Below are 20,204 nucleotides of genomic sequence, written 5' to 3'. Positions count from 1 at the left end.
AGAATAGAAGAGAGAAGAAAATCGTGACGTAAAGAAGCAAACAATAACTAACTATAAAGTGGGTAGAAAGTTAGAGAAATTTTAGTTTTTAAAATTTAAATTAATTTCAATTATAAATGTGTATCTATGGAGAGGTATCGTAGTAATAAAAGGGATCTACATATGGTGTTTATTGATTTGAAAAAAGCGTATGATAAGGTACCAAGGGAGGTATTATGGAAGGTTTTAGAAAAGATGAGAGTAAGGATTACATATATTCGGACAATTAAAGACATGTATGATGGGGCCACAACTAGTGTGAATACTCAAGGTGGTGTGACAGAGGAATTTCCTATTGGTATAGGATTATACCAGGGATCATCCTTAAATCCATACCTTTTCACATTAGTCTTGGAAGTACTCACAGAGCACATTCAAGAGCTTGTGCCATGGTGCATACTTTTTGCCGATAATATCGTCCTTATGGGAGAGTCAAGGGAAGACCTAAATAAGAAGTTGGAGTTATGGAGAGAAGGTTTAGAAGTATATGGTCTGCGCATAAGCGTAGCAGGACGGAATATATAGAATGTAAGTTCAGTCTGAGAAAGGAAAACCTCAATATAAAGGTGAAGATTGGAGAAAACATCCTACGAAAAGTTAAAAGTTTTAAGTATGTTGGGTGCATCATACAGGATAATGGAGAGATTGAACATGATGTAAATCATAGGATCTAAGCAGGTTGGTCAAAATGGCGGAGTGCATCTGGTTTTATATGCGACAAAAAAGTGTCTTTAAAACTTAAATGTAAATTATATCGCACCACTATAAGACCGGCCATGCTGTATGATACGGAGTATTAGGCGGTTAAAGGGGAGCACGAACATAAGCTGAGTGTGGCAGAGATGAAGATGTTGAGATGGATGAGTGGTCATACGCGACTGGATAAAATAAGGAATGAAGATATAAGGGAGAGAGTTGGAGTAGCACCCATTGTGAAAAAGATGGTAGAATCGCATCTCAGGTGGTTTGGACATATGAGAAGAAGACCGATAGAACATCCAGTCAGGAGGGTGGATGAGATGGAAGATGGACAAAGGGCGAAAGGCAGAAGAAGACCTAATAAGACCATCTATGAGGTGGTCAAACGAGATCTACATGTAAACGGTCTCTCTGTAGATATGATACATGACAGAGCACAATGACGTCGTTTGATTCATGTAGCCGACCTCACTTAGTGGGACAAGGCTTTGTTGTTGTTGTATCTAAAAAATAGAAATATGTTTAATTAAAAAATAATTAAATAATATTAAAGGCTGACCAAAGATTGAATTTTGTTGTACATGTAGCATTTTCCAAGAGTAAATTACTAAAACGATATTCGAAAGTTTATGACAAAAATAATTTTAAAAGATGTAACAACAAATAAATTTTCAAAAAATTTTAAAATACAATAAAAAAATTAGATATTAAATATTTATTCTAAAAAAGGATTTTAGAAATCATATTTTGATGTTTTTTTGCAAATATTTTCAAAAAAATATCTTTATTTTTAAAATTTTGTAATTTTATGGCATCTAATTTTTTTTATTGACATTAAATTTCACTTTAAATTCTTTTGTATATCGACACAAAAATTTGTATTAAATCGATAAACCGTTTGTTGAATACTAATTTTTTTTTTCCATTTATAAAAGAGATAATATTTATTAGCTATTTTTGTTGCATTTTCAAATAATTTAGGGGAGGCATGTAGAAAGCAAAAACTAGCATGTAATGTCTTAACTATTTTGGGCGAACAAATACTGTAGTTATAAGTTTTCTAAATTAATTTATTCACCTACTTTGACATTAATAATGATCAGCAATCAACAATAAAAAAATGATCAAAAGGAGGAAACAATGAAATACTGATATGGTGAAGCTGCATTTGACTTTAAACTGTCATAGACCCCAAGGGTACGAAGGGTTACGAGGGAAACTCCCACAATGTTCGTTTGGCTGATAGAAAGGATTATAAGCACTAGCAGCAGCCTGTTCATCTTCATGTCCATGTCCAGAGCTGAAGAAGAAACTGCTCATCATGTCATTCTGATGAGGAAAAGTAACAGAGGTTTCCAACAGTGTCTCCCAACTAACTTGATCATCTTCAACATCAATCAGTGGCTTCTCCTCCTCTTCGTCCTCAGTTAACTCCCACATACCGCTGAGAAAAGTTTCAAGAGCTTTGATTTGTATGTGTGGTATTGGATCCACCAAAGGGTACTCATAGGAACCACACAACCCTTTAGCCCTACACCATTCATGGAACTCATAGAGCTGATTTGATTGCACTGATGCTTTCTTGTATATGTTGAAAGCCGCTATGCAGCTTCTATATGGCATCTGAAGCAGATTGTCCAAAACCGCCGCCATCTCTTTCCTGAATCTGGTGTAGCAAACGAAATTGTCGCGGATTATGAGCTTCATTGCCGATTGCACCATGAAACTCTGTGCTGCTAGTCCCACTGGGAAACAATCCATGGCCCTATCAATCACGCTCTGCAGTTGCGGCAACAGTTCAAGCACTTGTTCTTGTTGTTGGTCTTCAAAGTCTGTGGAATCCAGCATGACATCAAGAAGATGAGCATAGGATCTGATGAAGTTGGTGTATGAATGGGAAGAGGAAGAACAAGTGTCCCTGAAATGGCAAGGGTGGAGAGAGATCAAGCCATTGGAACGAATCCAAAGGAGTTGCTCGGAAAGAGGGCTGTTTCCAGGAACAGAACGAAGCAAACGGTGGAGAAGAATGAGGCATTTGAGGGCGACCCTCCAGCTGCGAGTGGTTCCGAATCGGCGAGTGAATGTGATTGCAAAGGAGTGGCATGAAGAGGGAGAAAGCGAAAAGAGTGTCAAAAAGTATTCAATGTATTTGTCTTGAATTGGAACATCGTCGGGTGTTGTTGCCTTAATCATCATCGTATTCATGTTTGAGTATCCACCCGCTGATGCTATCTTTGCATATCTCACGTGACTCTGCTCTTTCAGAGCACTGCAAACTTGCCGGAACCTCCTTTGCATCTTTCACTCTCCTCTTGCTCTTTATTTCTTTCTTTCTTTCATTTGCTTATTAAATAAATTTTCTGCTTTGGTACTGTCGTGGCTACAACTACGAGAAAATGTGAGCAATCAACTTGCGATACAAATTATGCTAACAACGTATATTTGAATGATAAAAAGCATCTCGTGGCCTATTATTTATTCTTTAAGTGAAACCTTGGGTGTTACAGACAAGTGAAAGTTTATACATTTCTTAACGATTATTCCTTTATTCACCTTCGCTATTCTCTTTTTCTGTTTTGTTTAATAACTTATTAACATTACTCTTTGTTTGACTCATGAGATTTACATATCAACATATAGCATGGGAATTTACTCGATACTTTAAGTTACAATTTTATCATTAATAAATGCTAATCATTTATCTAACAATGGTGAAAGACTATATTTGGAGGATCCACCTTATGCCCCTTTTCTTCCTTCAAGGCTCATGCCCCACCCTATAATTAAAACATATAGAATTATTGTTTTTTTTTAAGTTCATGCATGTTTTTTTTTATCTCCCAACTCGATAAGTCAATAATTAATATTTTACGCAGTAAGATTTCATTTAAGAATTTTGCCAATGACTAGTGAATTATTGCATACACAAAATAAAATTCAAATCACTAATACTTACTTAAACAGAATAATAATAAAATAATTGCTAGACTATCATTAGGGTTGGCAATGGATAGAGTAGAATAGGGTTTAGACTCTACCCTAACCCTACCTGTAGGTTGAAAACTCTTTTAAAATTTTACCCTACTTTATCTGCGGGTTGATAATCTCTCAACCCTAATCCTACCCGCACTCTAAAATTCTAAATTATGTATCCTACCCGATCCTACCTACAGAAACAAAAAAAAAAACTCAAATAAATATAAAATTCAACTATTTCAAATTTCATACATATTAATAAAATAGAAAATAAAAAACTAAGTTCAAATTAAAATTAAAAATAATAAAATCTTAAAAAAATCCAACATAAAATTATAAATAATATGATCATCAACTAACTTAGTGCTTATTTCAAATTTTTATAAGAAGAAGATTGTGAGTACAAAACTCACTTTCTTCACTACATACATAATTTTTACATATATATTATATAATATATTAAAGATGCAAGTAGAATAAGATAGACAACCCTAACCAAACAGGTTGGTCCGGATTAAATATCCGCAAATAAAATATATATTGCCAGCCCTAACTATCACAAATTAATTTAAAAATTCATGCATATGACCCTTGGAACTTAATGTTAGAGCATTGATATAGTGATTGGGTCTTCAGCCCATATATGACAATTGTAATTCCTTATTCCAATAAACATTTTGTTCTTATAAGAAGAAACATGCTATCAGCTCCTTAGAAGGACAAATCATATCAAAATTATTAAAAAAGCTAAATAGATATTATATTAAAAAAATTAACAAATAAAATTTAATGTGCTTTCTCTTTCTTGGCAATTTTTTTTTTGTCGACTTCATCTTCTTATATTCTGATATTTTTATCATATTTAGGTAGCTCTGTTCTACCTTTGCTAAAAGTATTAATGCACAAGAAGATAAAGTTGACAAAAATAAAAAAAAAGATATATCAAAAAAGAAAAAAAGAAAGCACAATGATAATAGAGATAATGGAGAAAGAACAAAAAAAAAAGATAATTTTATCATTCCAAATCTTATTTATTTCTTTTTTAATATAATCTATATAGTCCTTTTTAATAATTTTGATATGGATTTAATTAACATATGCTCTAAAGGTACATGATAAGCTTGTTATTAGTAGAAAAATTTTATTAAAAATATAAAAAAAATTCAGGTTTTTAATGCATTTGTTTTGTATTCTTTAAATAAAAATATTATCAATTTTTTATTAATGATAAATTTATCATGTACCCTAAACATATGTTAGTTAAACCCTTTTAATATAATTGGTCCTTTTGTTAATTAAAGTCTCATAATGGTCAATGGCACCAATTTTCCCATTAATTATTCTATATTAGTATTGTTTTTTTTTTTTTGGTCTAGATATTAGTATTGTTATTTTAGCCCAGTCCGGTGAAAGAAATAGGGCATTGGTTTATCAAAGCCCGGCTCGTATAGCCACGACACAGTAGTGTAATAAGGAGGGTCCATGGGCTTAGGTCCCTTTACCTTACCAAAAAAATAAATAAATAAGGAGGGTCCAAATGGTCATTCACCAACTCAAAAAAACCTAATACATCAAGACAAAAAAAAAAAACCCTAATTTATCGACACAATATATAAGCAGCCACAAGCTCATTCCAAACCCTAATCCCTCTGAAGAATAAGAAGAAGGAGAGAGGAAGCCAGCAAGACGAAAATGGCGCAGCAACCACTGGAGCAAGTACAGTGCTTCGGCCGCAAGAAGACTGCGGTGGCCGTCACATACTGCAAGAGAGGACGCGGCCTCATCAAGATCAACGGTTGCCCAATCGAGCTTGTGGAGCCGGAGATCCTGCGGTTCAAGGCGTTCGAGCCAATCCTGCTGCTCGGAAGGCACCGATTCGCCGGCGTTGACATGCGCATCCGCGTGAAGGGAGGAGGACACACTTCTCAGATCTACGCCATAAGGCAGAGCATAGCGAAGGCTCTTGTTGCGTTCTACCAGAAGTATGTGGACGAGCAGAGCAAGAAGGAGATCAAGGACATTCTTGTCAGGTACGACCGAACCCTCCTCGTCGCCGATCCAAGGCGCTGCGAGCCCAAGAAGTTCGGTGGTCGTGGTGCTCGTGCTAGGTTCCAGAAGTCCTACCGTTAAGGGAATTTCTCTCTTTTTATTTCATCTTTCAGTTTTGGAAACGTCTTTTTTACCTTTAATGTTATGTTAAAAACTTTTGAGCTTGAATTTTAGTTCTGTGATTTTGCTTGCTGCGTTGAGACGCTATATTTCGGTTTTAATTGAACTTAGTTATTTAGCCCTTTGAATACAGGTATAACATTATTTTATATGGTTCTCCGGTTTCGTATTTTATTTGTTTTTCTAGCTGCTGCTGCGTAATTATTTGTTGTTGTTCGTGCTTTTGTTAATGTTTGTTTATTCTGTTCCTTGTGGCGAATATCGCATAATTGAGGTTTCCATTTGTTGAGATATATTATATGATTGATGGAGCCGAATGGAATCATGGTGTGTGATTCACTGTTTTCATTGCGTAGGGTAGGTATGTCTCGGTTGTTTGCTTGAGTTTCTGTAATTTTTTTCTTATTTTATTTGTGGTGTTGAACTTTTGCAATCAAATCAAAATACCCAGCATATCAGCCTCTAGAACGGAATATAGCTTGATAGGATCATCACATACCCAAATATCAATCATCATTCATTCCTCTTACCTCTTTGAAGGCTCTCTATGCTTATCTTTTTGGAATAGTATTGGTTTCATTTCGTCTTAACCTGACTCTGGATAAATGTGACACGATTTTGTTCCTTGGCTGTATCTAATTTATAAAATAAACTTTTTTAATGTATATTTCCGAGATAGTGTTCTTGTATGTTTGAAACTAAATGTTATTTGGAATTTATAAATGCTCCCAACACACGTACATTATTGGGTGGACTTATGTTTCTTGTATACGAAAATGTGTGTTGCTTTGCCATCTTTTAAATTTTCTTTGAGCAGTAAATTACGTTTAAATCATACTGCAATCACTCAAATAATAAATCATGTCAAAGTATTAGTTAATCGTCAGAATCTGTCGTAATTCATAACATATACTCGTATCCGAGCTTCATTGTTTATGGATCCAATGGCCTATGGCCCTAATAGCCGCGTATTGTGTTAACAAAATATTGAATCATCGTTGATTCCCTGTCTCTCCTTGTGTCTATTATGTGGGATGCTATTGTCCTATAAGCGATGAATATAGTGTTTAATAATTAAAAGCTTTTCATTAGAGTACTATGTGTCCAGTTTATAAGTACTTCAATCACACAAATAAAGTAATAATAGATCATAAAGTTACTTGAGTAGTAAGTCAGTTCAAATGTCGTATTAAATAATTGTTTCATTGTGCTATCTTTTTAAATTTTTTGTAATCTGATTCGATTAATTCTAGAAAAAAATCAATGTATTTGGAGTTATTTTTTAATACAAGTAGTATTTCAATAAAGTTGATTAAACCTAGACCGAAGTGAATAAATTATTTGTTTCAGTTATAGATTCGAGAATCGATTAAAGGACACAGAAGGCATGCATTCGGCTTCACATTCTGACCCTAAGTTTTTGAAGTATTAATTGTGATATGATTAATTTCTTTGGCACCTTGCTACCAGTCATACCTTTCCCTCTATTTTTGGAGAACAAGAGAAGAAAGTTGGAGCTTGGCTTCGGACTTGGGTTCTAATGAGAGCATCATAAAAGCATTGTTTAAGAATTTAAAATTATTCGTTTATATGGAAGGAATAAAATTATGAAAGTTTGAATGAATGTAAGTGCCTTCTTTGTCAATCATAAATTATAAATCATTTTACTCCATGATATTAGCAAGGCAAATAATAAAATTACATTCAATTTCTTTTGTACATTAAATATCTATATACATCACAAACAGTTACGGAATTACCAAATCAAATATTTATATAAAATATATATTAAAATATGAAATATAAATTTAAATACACAACAGCTGATTTTTTTTATAAACGTGGTTTTATTTATTAAACTGATGCAAAGAGTAAATTGGCAATTAGTCTTCAAATATGTTGATTTTGGACTAATTAGTCTTTAAAAAAAATATCAATTAGGTCCTTTAAGATTGTAACCAGTGAACATGTATATTTTTTGTTAATGAATAGTACGAATGCAATGAAATTATTCATGTTTCATTATTTATAGTGGTATATGTCTCGTTGTCACATGAACATAAAAATAATTTAGTTTTGGACAGTGAAATATTTATTATTTATTATAAATTTCATCAAAACAAGTAAATTATTACTATCTTTCATAGATAGACAAATCAGAGTAATTAACAGTATATATAAATATTATCGCTAAATTTTACTTTATAAATTAATAGAAAAACATGATGAATCCACTATTTACTATCTTAAAAAATTAAATTAATATTTTTTGGGACTAATTAATTCAAAATCTAGATCGTCACTTTGACTCTAATGCAAATGTGACTTTAGGAAAAAAAAAGGGGGGGGAACCTACTGAAAGAAACCCGGGCCGCAGCATTGTAACATGGATCCGGGTCGGGTTGGAAATGTATGCGCAACGGGTTGGGTCCAGTCCAGGTATAGAGAGAGAGAGAAAGAAAGTGTGAGAGAGAGGAGTGAGGAGAAGCGGGCAGCTTACGAAACAGAAGCTTAGGGTTTTAGCAGGCAGCCGTCGAAGCCTTCCGGGGTTTTAGAAAGAGAATAGAAAGAATCACTCATTTCATTTGTGATACAGATTCTCTTTCACACCTCACACCTCACTCTCACTCTGCACCAACAATAATGGCTCAGGCGCCTCCCACCGACACCAAGCTCGATGAGAAGGTCGACTACTTCAACCTCCCATGTCCTATTCCCTTCGAAGAGCTCCACCGTGAAGCTTCATCCTGCTTTCTCTTTTCAGTTTCTTTGAAGCCAGAGCTTTTCGAGGGTATGCGTTTTGATTTCACCAAGATGCTCAACCAGAAATTCTCCCTCAATCACAGGTACCTCTTCATATCTTTTAGCTGACTTCAAATTAAATTATGCAAAAATATTTATCTAATTTGTTTATTTGGTTGTTGGTTGGAATCTGATTGCGACCAGCGTTTCGATGGGGCCTACTGAGATCCCTTCTCAGTCAACGGAGACTATTAAGATCCCTACCGCTAACTATGAGTTTGGTGCAACCTTCATTGATCATCCCAAGGTGCTTTTCCCCCCCTCTGATTTTGCTTAGTTTCGTTTCGTTGTTGTAAGTTCCAACTCTCATTGACGATGATATTATTGTGCTTGCTTTAGTTGATGCTGTTGGGGAGAATATTGACTGATGGAAGGCTCAATGCAAGAGTCAAGTACGAGGTCTCTGAAAATCTCACTCTTAAAGCCAATGCTCAGGTATTTATGCTCCTTTTCTATTATAAGGGAAATGCCACAATTTTTCTGTTGTTTATGAACCTTTGATATTTTGGTACACCTTATATTTACAAGAATTTAGTGCTGTTTTGTTTTGTTGACTACAGATTCAGCTTTAACTTGATAACGTGCAAGAGTTGTTGAATGAGCATTATGTTCATTTTTATTCATCCAATATTTGATCTATGACAACCCCCTTCCCATTCTCATGTTTCTTATTGCTAATTCTCCTTTTGGCTAACCATAACCTACTGTTTCTTGTTTGCTTCTCCAGCTTACGAATGAGCCACACATGTCTCAAGGGATGGTCAACTTTGATTACAAGGTCAATTGCTTTAACCTTCCTAGATCATTTTTCCCCCTTTTTTGACATATATTGTATTAGTGTGACTTAATGGGAGTTTTATATACTAACCACAAGAACTGCCTTCAAGCCCCCCTCTCGCTCTCTCTCTCTCATCTCTTTTGTTTATATGATTAACTGTAATTTTACAGGGAAAAGACTATAGGTCACAGTTTCAACTTGGGAATGGTGCCTTACTCGGAGCAAGTTATATTCAGGTAAAGGTTCAGCGTGCAGTATGCAAGACTTCCATACCTTTTTTTTAAGCACAAATTCTAGTGACAATCCGTACGGGATGATAAAACTAGACAGTGTATTAGTTTTTAAGCGGTCTATAATGTCTAATTATATATTGGTTGTGCTGCAATTTTTTTTCTTTCTCCAAAAAAAGTATGATCCTTTCTTTAACCAAGGTTCTTAGGGTTTAGCTATTTTTAATTTCATTAGGTTGTTATTATGCTCACGATTCTTTTCCAATGAAATTTTGAAGATTATTAGCATTTTTTATCTATTTATCTATTTATTTATATTTTAGATAAATTTAGACTACTTTGGTCAATTTTTGCCCTGATGTTACCATGTCTTGATGCATAATTGTTACCTTGTCTCTATAAAGATAATTAAAGGATGTATGTGAATTAATACTGAAGTATTTACTTTATTTTGTCCAGAGCGTGACTCGTAACTTATCATTGGGCGCGGAGGTATTTTGGGCTGGACAGCATCGTAAGTCTGGTGTTGGTTATGCTGCTCGCTATAACACTGACAAATGGGTAGGGTCACTTAAGAATTTCGACTGCTTACATTTGCTCAAGGATTGTGGCTATTGATTATACTCCTTATTTTAAATGCTTTGTATTTTTTAGAATATTTGATCTGCTGCTATTGCGCTGCTTCATATGCCAAATTCTAGGCTTGTCTTTTTCTAGTCTTTTGAGTACATGTGGTATGGATGAGCTGTATATGAGATGCTTCTGAACCGTGCAAGTTCATTGGTCAAAGCAATGATGTTCTTTGATCCTCTCCTAGACACATTTTCATATCTTGTTTTGCATTGAGATACACATCCATGGCTCGCATATATTCTGTGCTACTTGTAATCCTCTTGGAAGCATTAAAATTATAGTTTCAGTCATACTATGCATTATAATAAGTTCTATAGTAACACTTCATTATATTGTCATTTTTTTTCATGATTTAACTGGCTTATCGTAAAAACTAAGTAAAACATTTAGCTGGATCAATTTATTCATGTGCATCCAGGTTGCTACGGCACAAGTTGCTAGCACTGGAATGGTTCTTGCAAGCTATGTTCAGAAAGTATCTGAGAAGGTGAGTCAATTATGAGCTTATGAACTACATTTATATTGCTTTTCAATTGAAACATTTTTTTATTTCTCATTTTAAATGTATCTTTCAGGTTTCTTTAGCGACTGAGTTACTGTGCAACTACTTGTCACGAGATGTCACGGCTAGCTTTGGATATGATTACATACTAAGACAGGTAATATTTTATCTTCCATGAATTAAGTCAGATGTCGGATTTAATACAGAAATTAATGTGACTGTTGGTAAAATTAGCAGGATCATAGGAATGAACTCAGACTTGTAGCCTATCTTTTGTGCATCACATCTTGATGCACTTTAAAGTTCCCCTGTTCTTTGTATGTGCACCTCGGTTCACATCAATAATAACATCATATCAACATTCAAACTTAAATATACATATAGATTGTATGAATTATTGTATAATATTTTAATCTATGCACAAGTCATTCTTCAAAGTGCATAACGGTTGCTTGGCTAAAAATACCACTAGAACATGCCATTAGTTGGCAGTGCAATTTGTTTGCACCTCCATATAATCTGGACCTGTGAAATAGTTTTTCCCTGAAGTTTTAATTGGTAACAAGAGTGGGGTCTACGTGTTTGTGGTTTCTACTTTAGTGTGAAAAATGGAACAATAGTTACACTTGTAACATATTTAGTTTTTACTTTTTACTCAGATTTTTGTACCCTAAATTTTTTTTTGGCAAGAAACTACAATCTTAAAACTTTATTGTCTAAGAATCTTTAATAGCTGAGATGTACAACTTAAAGATATAAGAGGAAGGGATCGTCCTTATGAACACAATATCCAATAGGAGAGCAAAAAAAAAAAGAAAAAAAATCAACCATGGAAAGCTTTCCCTTGTTAATTTTAATGAACCCCATATTTTTTTTAGCTTTCTGCGAGTTGTAATGGGGATTTAGTTCTCAATTTTACATTCCAACAGAAGAAAATGGATATTAAATTTAATTATGAGAACATACAGAAATGTAACTAACCCTGATTGGCTGATTCCATTCAACTGGAAAAACAGATGAATAAATTAAATGATTGGGAAAAAAGAAAGGAAAAACTGTATATTCAGTTATTCGGATCATTAAGTTTAATATTACGTATTCATGATATTGATAGGTCCTTTCACTAAGTGGATTGTGTAGTTTAGTGAATTCATTATTTGGCTGTAAAGCCATTTTGAAGTTCTTCTTTTTGTGATCCTGAAGCCCATTATTCTGCCGATCCTTATTGGATAATAATGTCAAATTGTAATGATAATGTCCTGTTTATGAGTGATCTCATGTATTTCCCAAATCTTGTTATGCATTATAGTGCCGCCTAAGGGGAAAGATTGATTCCAATGGTTGTTGCGCTGCGTTTTTGGAGGAGCGATTAAACATGGGCCTGAATTTTATACTTTCTGCAGAGGTCAGAGGACTTAACTTCTATTCCGTATTATTGTTAGGATTGAGGATTATGTGTAGAACGCATGAAAATCAACTTCTGTAAAATCTCTTTGATAATTTGTCAGATTTTGCTTTGCCTTGACATGGGTTTCATATTTCTTCATTGCAGCTTGACCACAAGAAAAAAGATTACAAATTCGGGTTTGGTTTGACCGTTGGAGAGTAGATTAGCATGAGTAGACTTATGTTTCCATTGCATCTAGTTTAGCAAGCTCTCTTGCTTCCTTTTCCTTTATTTCTAGAAAAGAACAAAATCAAAGGAGGAAAGATCATTTGTGCCGGGAAAAGTACATTATTATAATTCACGAGTTACTGCAGAGATTTTAGTAGTCGCCAATTTATTTGGAACTTGTGCCTAAAAAGAGGATCTTTGATTTATTTGGACTCTTGCCCTGTTTTCCCTTGAGGGGGATGTAGAGTGATATCTGATTAATGCATATTATGAGATTCATTTCCAATAATGATTGTGGTGCTTGTTTTACACGCATCCAATTTTGTTTTTTGAGGACCTAATGTGACTGCTGCAAGATGAATGCCTGTGTTACTGGTATTGTCATGTGGATCAAAGATCCTTTAAAGTGAAGAGTTGGTAAAGTGGTAAAATGAGGAGTTAATCATTCTTAAATTAAATTAGTGGGACACATTTCATGGAAGTTACAAAATCAATGGTGATTAACTCTTCACTTTACTACTTTATTAACTTCATTTTAGAGGACCTAAATTCATGGTCATGTTATAGGCTAAGTCGCTACGTAAATTTGTGATAAATTTTAGTGAGAAAGATATTGTTGAGGCATAAAAGTAATTTGTTTCATGTAAAATAAGGAGAATAATCTCCCTATTCATTGCGGATAAGTTACACTTGCTGACATCCACCTCTTGTTGGCCAACAGCGTTTGTATATTTTATCATAAATTCGTTGACATACCATAATCTTACATGTAGAAACCTTGGTTATTCAGTTTTTAATTTGAACAAGTAATTTCACATAAATAATTTCTTACTTGTCAAGTTTATCTGTGTTGTAACAATTTTATATTTCTTTGCCCCCTTGGCTAAATGACCTTGTAGTGTGCTACTAATATTAGTGTCTACTTTGTGGGTTCTAAATATATAATATTAGAAGAAAAGATTTCTTGAATAAAGATCGGCTTGCCAACACCTTATTTCGTATAAAGTTGCACCAAACAAGATAGTATTCAATAATTCATTTCTATTAAGGCTTTATGTGGCTTATTAATGTGTCGATAAGGATAAGTACTGTGTCATTTTTTCTTCTGTTTTTTGTTGTAAACTTGTAATTTTCTTTACATCCTTTTGCGGTGCAGAACCTTGAGGGAGATAAGGGTTCTCAAAAGGCTCGCTACTTGGAACTTGGAAGGTCATTTCCGACAAAGTTTCAACTCTGTTCAACGACAAGATATTCTGGGAAACTGAAGCTAATGCCATCTATTCCCACAAAGCGTGCAGAAAAAGTTGGCTACACATTTCATATCAAATTTAACTCCGTCAAAATACCGAAACTTTGTACTGACTTTTCCAACGTAGTGTTAACCAGACATTTTTTGAATAATAGCAGATAGAATATAAGAAAATCAAAGGGCACCTAAAAAAACAAAATGAGTGAGCCTTTTGAATATTTCAAATGCCACACGGTTCTTTTGGTTTTAATTTATCTGCATCCACACAGTTAGAACTTAGAAGAAGTATCATAACATAATTAAATAATTGAAAGCAACAGCAGTGTATACTAATCCAGTTGTCCTGAAGCAGTCAAGCCAAGCACGTTAACGCAAAAGAAGTGCGATAAAAGTCGGTGGTGCCGCGAGGAAGTTAATTATTTTGACCATGCATCATGCATGTGCTTCCACAGGCACAAGATTTGGCCCCCCTTTAACTTCTTTTGTACAGAAAAAGTCTAAAAAGGGCTGCGTTTTTAATGCATGCCACATTTAATGTCTACTATAGTACTCACAAATCACTTGGAGGAAAACCTTCATTGTTCAAAATTTGTGGCTTTATAATTGATTGTGGGGACACTAAATCTTTGCCATCTTATTCACTTAACAACCTTATATAAGCTTTCATGTCCTTTCTGCCTGCCATGTTGTGAGGGAAACATGGGCACAAGTTGTTGCCTGTACTGTGAAGGGTCTCATACCCCATTATAAAATTATTATTCATTCTTCACAATTGAAACATCATCCCATCAATTATCTGTCAGAGGCCGGGAATCCTACAGAGAAAAAGCATAGCAAGAGCTATTCCTTGCAGAATGCATAATTTTGCCTAGTGCACATGGGACACAAAGTGCAGAAGATAATTGATGTTAAAACTATGCTGACTGCAAATCAAAGAAATGAAATTTTACATTACTATAGTGAGTCTTTCTTTTTGTTAAAGAGTCATTCAATCATAAGAGATGCTAAGTTTAAACCATAAAGAACTGAAAAGGATGGAATGGAGAGTAACCCCTTTGCACCCTTTGAAGTCTTTGGATTACTATTGTTGTTCCCTTATGCTGTACAAGCTCAGCTGGTTACTTTTCTCAGTGCAACTAAACCTCAAACTCCCAGCTTATACTTGAATCCCAATATGGGGTACAGTGGGGTTGAGATTCCCTCAAATGTTCAAGAAATCTTAAATCTTATTCTCCAAAAATGGAAAACAAAAAATATAATCGGAGAATGAAAGGAATTGATTAGAGTAGTGATATGACTTCGAATCTTAGGACATGAAAACAAAAATAGGCCTTTGAGGGGTTGTTTTCCTTGGGCGCTTTCTGTAGTTAACAACTTCAACCCATCCATATGGCTCAGCTTCAGATAAAGATGACTCTGGTTCTGAATTCTGGTTATCTAAAGTAAAATCACTACCTTCTGGTTTTGGAGTGTTGATGAACCTACTACTTTGACTAGCAGATTCTACCGAACTCCTCTGTGAACATTGATTGTGATCTTGGTTTTGAGCTTCCAAGGGAACCACTGAGACCTAACATTTACACATGAAACAAAATTAAAAACAATGCACATAAGTAACATGTATACAATTGAACCAGACCATGGCTTGTTACCTTGCATGTAATAGAGCAGAAGCGATTCCGCTCATCTTGTAAGTGTTTCCCACATTCTTCACATGTACCACCCGGCTTTGTTCTTGATGAAAAGTTGTATTCTTTGAATTTAGAATCAGGGCTTAGATCAGAAGTTTTAGGTTTATTAGTTGAAGGCCGGGGTTTTAGATGCACAATCCTTTCATTGTTGGATATGTAAGTCTGTCAGTGCCAAGAAAATCATGTCACCATTATAGGAAGGAAAAAAAAGGGTTCATGTTCAGAGCATACTATTATTAATTGGTCAGTTAGGTTTAGTGAATTAGATACTTCAACAATGTCCAACAAATCAACAACTACTTAAATCCAAATGAAGCATAAACATGGTTTATTTCAGCTATGATAGCACCAGCAAATTAAGTAGGGCATCACCAATCAGATCAAAATAAATCAAGCATCTCATAGCATCAATTAGTATGGAATATGGATATCAAGAAATTCAATTGATTTAGGTCAATTGGCAAATAAATCAATACAATATTGTGAGAAAGAAGAGAAAACCTGAATTTTTGAGCAGTCAAAGTATTTCTGCAGCTCGGAATGGCGGAAGACATCTTGATAGGAATATTTGTATATCTGAAACCTTCTGTGAAGGGAATGAGCTTCCTTACAGTTCTTACACATTCTAACTGCACAGTCTACACAGAAAAAATTCTTTTCCTTAGAACGAAGATCAGGATGATCATCACAGTGGCCATTGCTATTCATAAGAACTTTAATCCAATCTCTATTCCTTTCCCTTTCCCTTTGTGAATGATTATTCCCCACCTGCAAAATTCAGTCATTGGATGTAAAAGGAGTTCAAGAACCCTTCAATGGCAGATGCAGGAAAGCAAATAACAGATTTCACCAATCTCTGATCAAAGTATCAAACTTTACACATCAAAGTACCAGCAGATTATTCTTCAAGAAAATCTAAACATGCTACTTCCTAAGATTTAAGATACAAGATACAAGAACAAACCAACCTAACCCATAGATTCAATTTGGAAATTCGATCCACACTTAAAACTGGCATCTTTACTGGGTAACAACTTGACAAGTGATTTTATAAAGATTAATCCAAATGATCAACAATAAGCTCATGCTAGATAAGGTATGAAGTGATCATGGAATTGCAATCAAAATACAAGGAATGAAAGATAAAAATCCAAACTTTTTGAACGCCCATTAAAAATTAAGCTGAAAAAGAAGTGAGGAACGAAGAAATACCATTTTTTGGAATGAGATTTGGTTGGAGAGTAGCAGAGGCGGCTTGAAGGGAAGTAAAGAGAAAAAAACAGAGACCTCTGTCTGTGAGAATGTGAAACGATTGAAATAGAAATAGGGAGAAAAGAAATGGAAAAAAATAAAATAAAAACTAAAAAGGGCTTTTTTTTTCTAGTTTTACATTTTGATGATTTGAAAAAGAAAAAGAAGGGTAAATAATAATTAATGCAATTATCAAGGAAATATTTATTTTCATGAAAAATGAAAAGAGACCAACCAAATCGTTTCTTTTGCTGCAGAGTGCAGAGTATAGGTGTCGTACGATAGGCGGGAATGGGAATGCGGTGAGAACCGTTGGATCGGAGAGTGATCGGAGGGTGGTGGTTGGTTGAGATTGAATGCAGGATGGGACCCACACGTGTGAGAAAATAATGCAAAACCCCAAAAGGCGCTAGCTGCCTCCCACCCATTTCCCGCCAATTTAACCGAAATTCTCGTAATCATTTAATTTCTATTATTTTAATCTTTTTTAATTACACATTAAATCATATAAATAAATAGATTAATTGGATATACTATTTTGGTTTAGAATATGGAAAGCAATTATGTGCTGCCCCAATTCCAAATGACAACTTACTATTATTGCTTCTTTTTGTTTTAAACTTTAAAACTTAATAGTGGCTTCTTGGGCATGCGGCTACAAATCTATAATTAAGTTTTTTTTTTTCTTTTTAAAAACAAAAAACAAAACGGTACTAAGAAACGTTGAATATTGATAAATTTTTGTGTTAAATTTTAGAGGAAAACGTTATGAATTGATATATTTAGTTAAAAATTGAAAATTAGGTTAATGTTGATTTAAATATAAAATAACTACAAAAATATATTGATTGTCTAATATATTTTTTATTTTTGTATATATTACAATCAAATCATGCTGAATACGTTGGTGCATTAATAACTGTAATTAATACTTCACTTTTTTTTTTCTAAAAATAAAAACCATTCTTACACATATGAAAATAAACTTTGTTTGTTCTAATTTGCAATGCAATTTTTTCATATTAGGAGAAAAATTGTGTATCTAATTTTATTTGATTTTGTGCATCCAGTTAGAATTTATCATTTTCAATTGACCTTTTGAAAAAGATTCTTAATGGTAAAATAATATGTTTAGATCTTTTTTAGAGAAAATTTTAAAATCCAAGGAATTTTAACAATGGATTTTGACTTGGAAGTACTAGAGACTAACATTGGAAAAAGGCTTTTTTCATTTAAATAAAAAAATCAATTATTTATCAATTTAAATGTAGATACAAAAATATACTATTTTGTATATTTAGTTATGTTTTCGCAGTTAAAAAAAATAAGAGACTATATTTTCGCACATCTAAAATACCAAAACAAAGTAAATTTGTCAACTATTTTTTGTACACTTAAATTAGGAAAATGAGAAAGAAAAGTTTTTCCTATTTTAGAACACCATGCCAAAAATAAGTTGTTTTTAGATTTTGACTATTCATTGCGTTTTCTCGTCGTTAATATATATAGAGCAATATCTTCTTCACTCGGGACATCTAATTTCTCTAGGGGACTCTTCAATTTTTGTTATAATTAATTTTTTTATACCACAAATCAAATATAGAAGTTTTCAATTGATTCGAGTCAAATCCTAATTAAAAGAATGATTTTGATTGCTTTTTTTTTACAGTATTAGTGGAATCTCAAAATACTAGAAAATGTTATTTACTTCTTTATTTTATTCATTAAATTATTAGCCCAGCAAACACAAGTCTGATCTACACATACAAATTGTTTTCATAGCATGGAGTCCTACAACAAGAGAAACTTTTTTTTCCCATTTTTGTAGTTTAGATCTATGAAAATAGTTGATAATTTTATTTACTCCGAAAAATATATTTTTTTAACTACTCAAATGAAAATATTTTATTTAAAAATAATATAAAACGAGGAAGCCTATATATTCTTAAGTCATTTTTTATACTAGCCTCATGGTGGACCAACTGGGACGGATGTCACATTCTATCATATAAGACTTGTATGAGAAGAATATCTAAGAATTTCTCCACCTCTATACTAGTATACTCTAGACACTAGAGAGTTACTATTGCTTTTGGTTTTGGTGTTAGAAAGAAGGGAGGCCATTCATCCTTCTTGAAATTTTGAAATATTAAAACTCATTTTAAGAGTTTAAAAAAAATTAGTATTTATGATTATTTTATATTTTTTATTTAAAATTTGTTTAGACTAAGATTAATATTTTATTTTGGATTAGTTTGAATTTATTATATTTTTTATTAATATTATTCATATTAGATTATTATAATATTTAAAAAATTACCAAAAAATATTTAAAACAAACTATTATAACATTATAATTGAAACAAAAATAAAAAGATTAAAAGATTAAAAAATCAAAACATATTTTTAGTATTAATTTTAAAAGACTAAAGAATACCCGTTAAGATTAAAATTATTTAATTTTAATTTAAAATTTATTTAATTAAAAAACAAAAATATTCTTTTAATATTAATATTATTTAAATATATTAAAATAAAAAGATCAAAATACCATTTATTTTATGTAAGTATATTAAAAGAGAACAAAATTTATATGTCATTAATTACATAAAAGTATTTATGAATTTAACTTTAATTTTAAAAATTTATATAATTTTTACCTAACTTTAATTAAACTTCAACCATTAGATAGCATTTGTTTGAAGTACTGGGATAGAGATTCAGAGACTAAAATTCAGTATTATACTATTATGTTTATTGGTTCAGAGACTGATATTAAAATTTTTGTCTCTATTCATAAAATTTAAGTATTTCAGTATCTCCAAAAACTGGAGATACAAAGGATTGAAATTTTTAGAAACAGATACTGAAATTTTAATAATATTTTATACATAAAATATCCTTATTTCAATTAATTAATTAATTCTAATTTTACCTTTTGTACAAATTAAATTAGAACTTCATTCTTATTTCAATTTCTGACTTTCACTTTGTATTAAACAGAATACTGAAATTTATTTCAGTCTTTATCTCTCAGTCTTAGTCTTTCAATCTCTATCTTTCTACCAAACGCTACCTTGTTTACATTCTTTTTATTCTTATTTTTCTTCGTTGCAAATTTTTTTTCTTTTTTTCTTTTTTTTTTATAAATCTAATTCTAATTCCATATTTAAATTAATGCAAACTGACATGATCGGTCCGAATTTAGTCACGAAAATATATTTATCCAATCTATTTCAAAACGATCAAATTTAATCAATTCAGTTTCCAATTTCTTCCAAACCCAACCCAAGCCAATTCGATTACACCCTAATTTCATGGATTAAACATTAGAAGTAACACTCTAATTACGAATCTGACGATAATGTAACACTATTCTACTCCTTGATTTGTGACTATTTATTTAAAATTATTTTTAAATTAAATTTTAACTATAAAAAATTAAAATTACATTCAACTAATAACCTAAAATAAACATTTCCAATAAAATCTTAAAAAAAATTATGCAGTACCTCAATGTATTTAAATTTATTTTCAATATCTCTTTTTTCTTTTCAAGTATTTTTGACA

The 20,204-nt window shown here is 32.6% G+C and overlaps 4 protein-coding genes across 4 annotated transcripts; 2 read left to right on the top strand and 2 right to left on the bottom strand.

Annotated features, from left to right (window-relative positions):
* Positions 1-1,889: 1,889 nt before the first annotated feature.
* LOC107481400 (putative clathrin assembly protein At2g25430) lies at positions 1,890-3,036 on the bottom strand. Its single transcript, XM_021139288.2, has one exon. It carries the CDS (start codon positions 3,034-3,036, stop codon positions 1,921-1,923), a length of 1,116 nt encoding a protein of 371 aa, XP_020994947.1. The 3' UTR covers positions 1,890-1,920.
* Positions 3,037-5,345: 2,309 nt separating this feature from the next.
* LOC107481435 (40S ribosomal protein S16) lies at positions 5,346-6,032 on the top strand. The gene has a single exon (XM_016101711.3). It carries the CDS (start codon positions 5,407-5,409, stop codon positions 5,842-5,844), a length of 438 nt encoding a protein of 145 aa, XP_015957197.1. The 5' UTR covers positions 5,346-5,406; the 3' UTR covers positions 5,845-6,032.
* A 2,314-nt stretch (positions 6,033-8,346) lies between these two features.
* On the top strand, positions 8,347-12,732 carry LOC107481436 (mitochondrial import receptor subunit TOM40-1). The gene is made up of 10 exons (XM_016101712.3): positions 8,347-8,729; positions 8,830-8,932; positions 9,025-9,120; positions 9,413-9,463; positions 9,634-9,699; positions 10,153-10,254; positions 10,745-10,813; positions 10,902-10,985; positions 12,138-12,233; positions 12,381-12,732. Exons 1-10 carry the CDS (start codon positions 8,527-8,529, stop codon positions 12,435-12,437), a joined length of 927 nt encoding a protein of 308 aa, XP_015957198.1. The 5' UTR covers positions 8,347-8,526; the 3' UTR covers positions 12,438-12,732.
* Positions 12,733-14,586: 1,854 nt separating this feature from the next.
* LOC107481437 (uncharacterized) lies at positions 14,587-16,734 on the bottom strand. The gene is made up of 4 exons (XM_016101713.3): positions 16,596-16,734; positions 15,885-16,151; positions 15,345-15,545; positions 14,587-15,262 (listed from the first exon to the last, which is right to left on the bottom strand). Exons 1-4 carry the CDS (start codon positions 16,596-16,598, stop codon positions 14,999-15,001), a joined length of 735 nt encoding a protein of 244 aa, XP_015957199.1. The 5' UTR covers positions 16,599-16,734; the 3' UTR covers positions 14,587-14,998.
* Positions 16,735-20,204: the final 3,470 nt, after the last annotated feature.

Source organism: Arachis duranensis, chromosome 3 (genome assembly GCF_000817695.3).
Source record: "Arachis duranensis cultivar V14167 chromosome 3, aradu.V14167.gnm2.J7QH, whole genome shotgun sequence".
Lineage (NCBI taxonomy): Eukaryota > Viridiplantae > Streptophyta > Magnoliopsida > Fabales > Fabaceae > Arachis > Arachis duranensis.
Note: the sequence above shows the minus strand (reverse complement) of the source record. Positions and strands in the feature narration are given on the sequence as shown.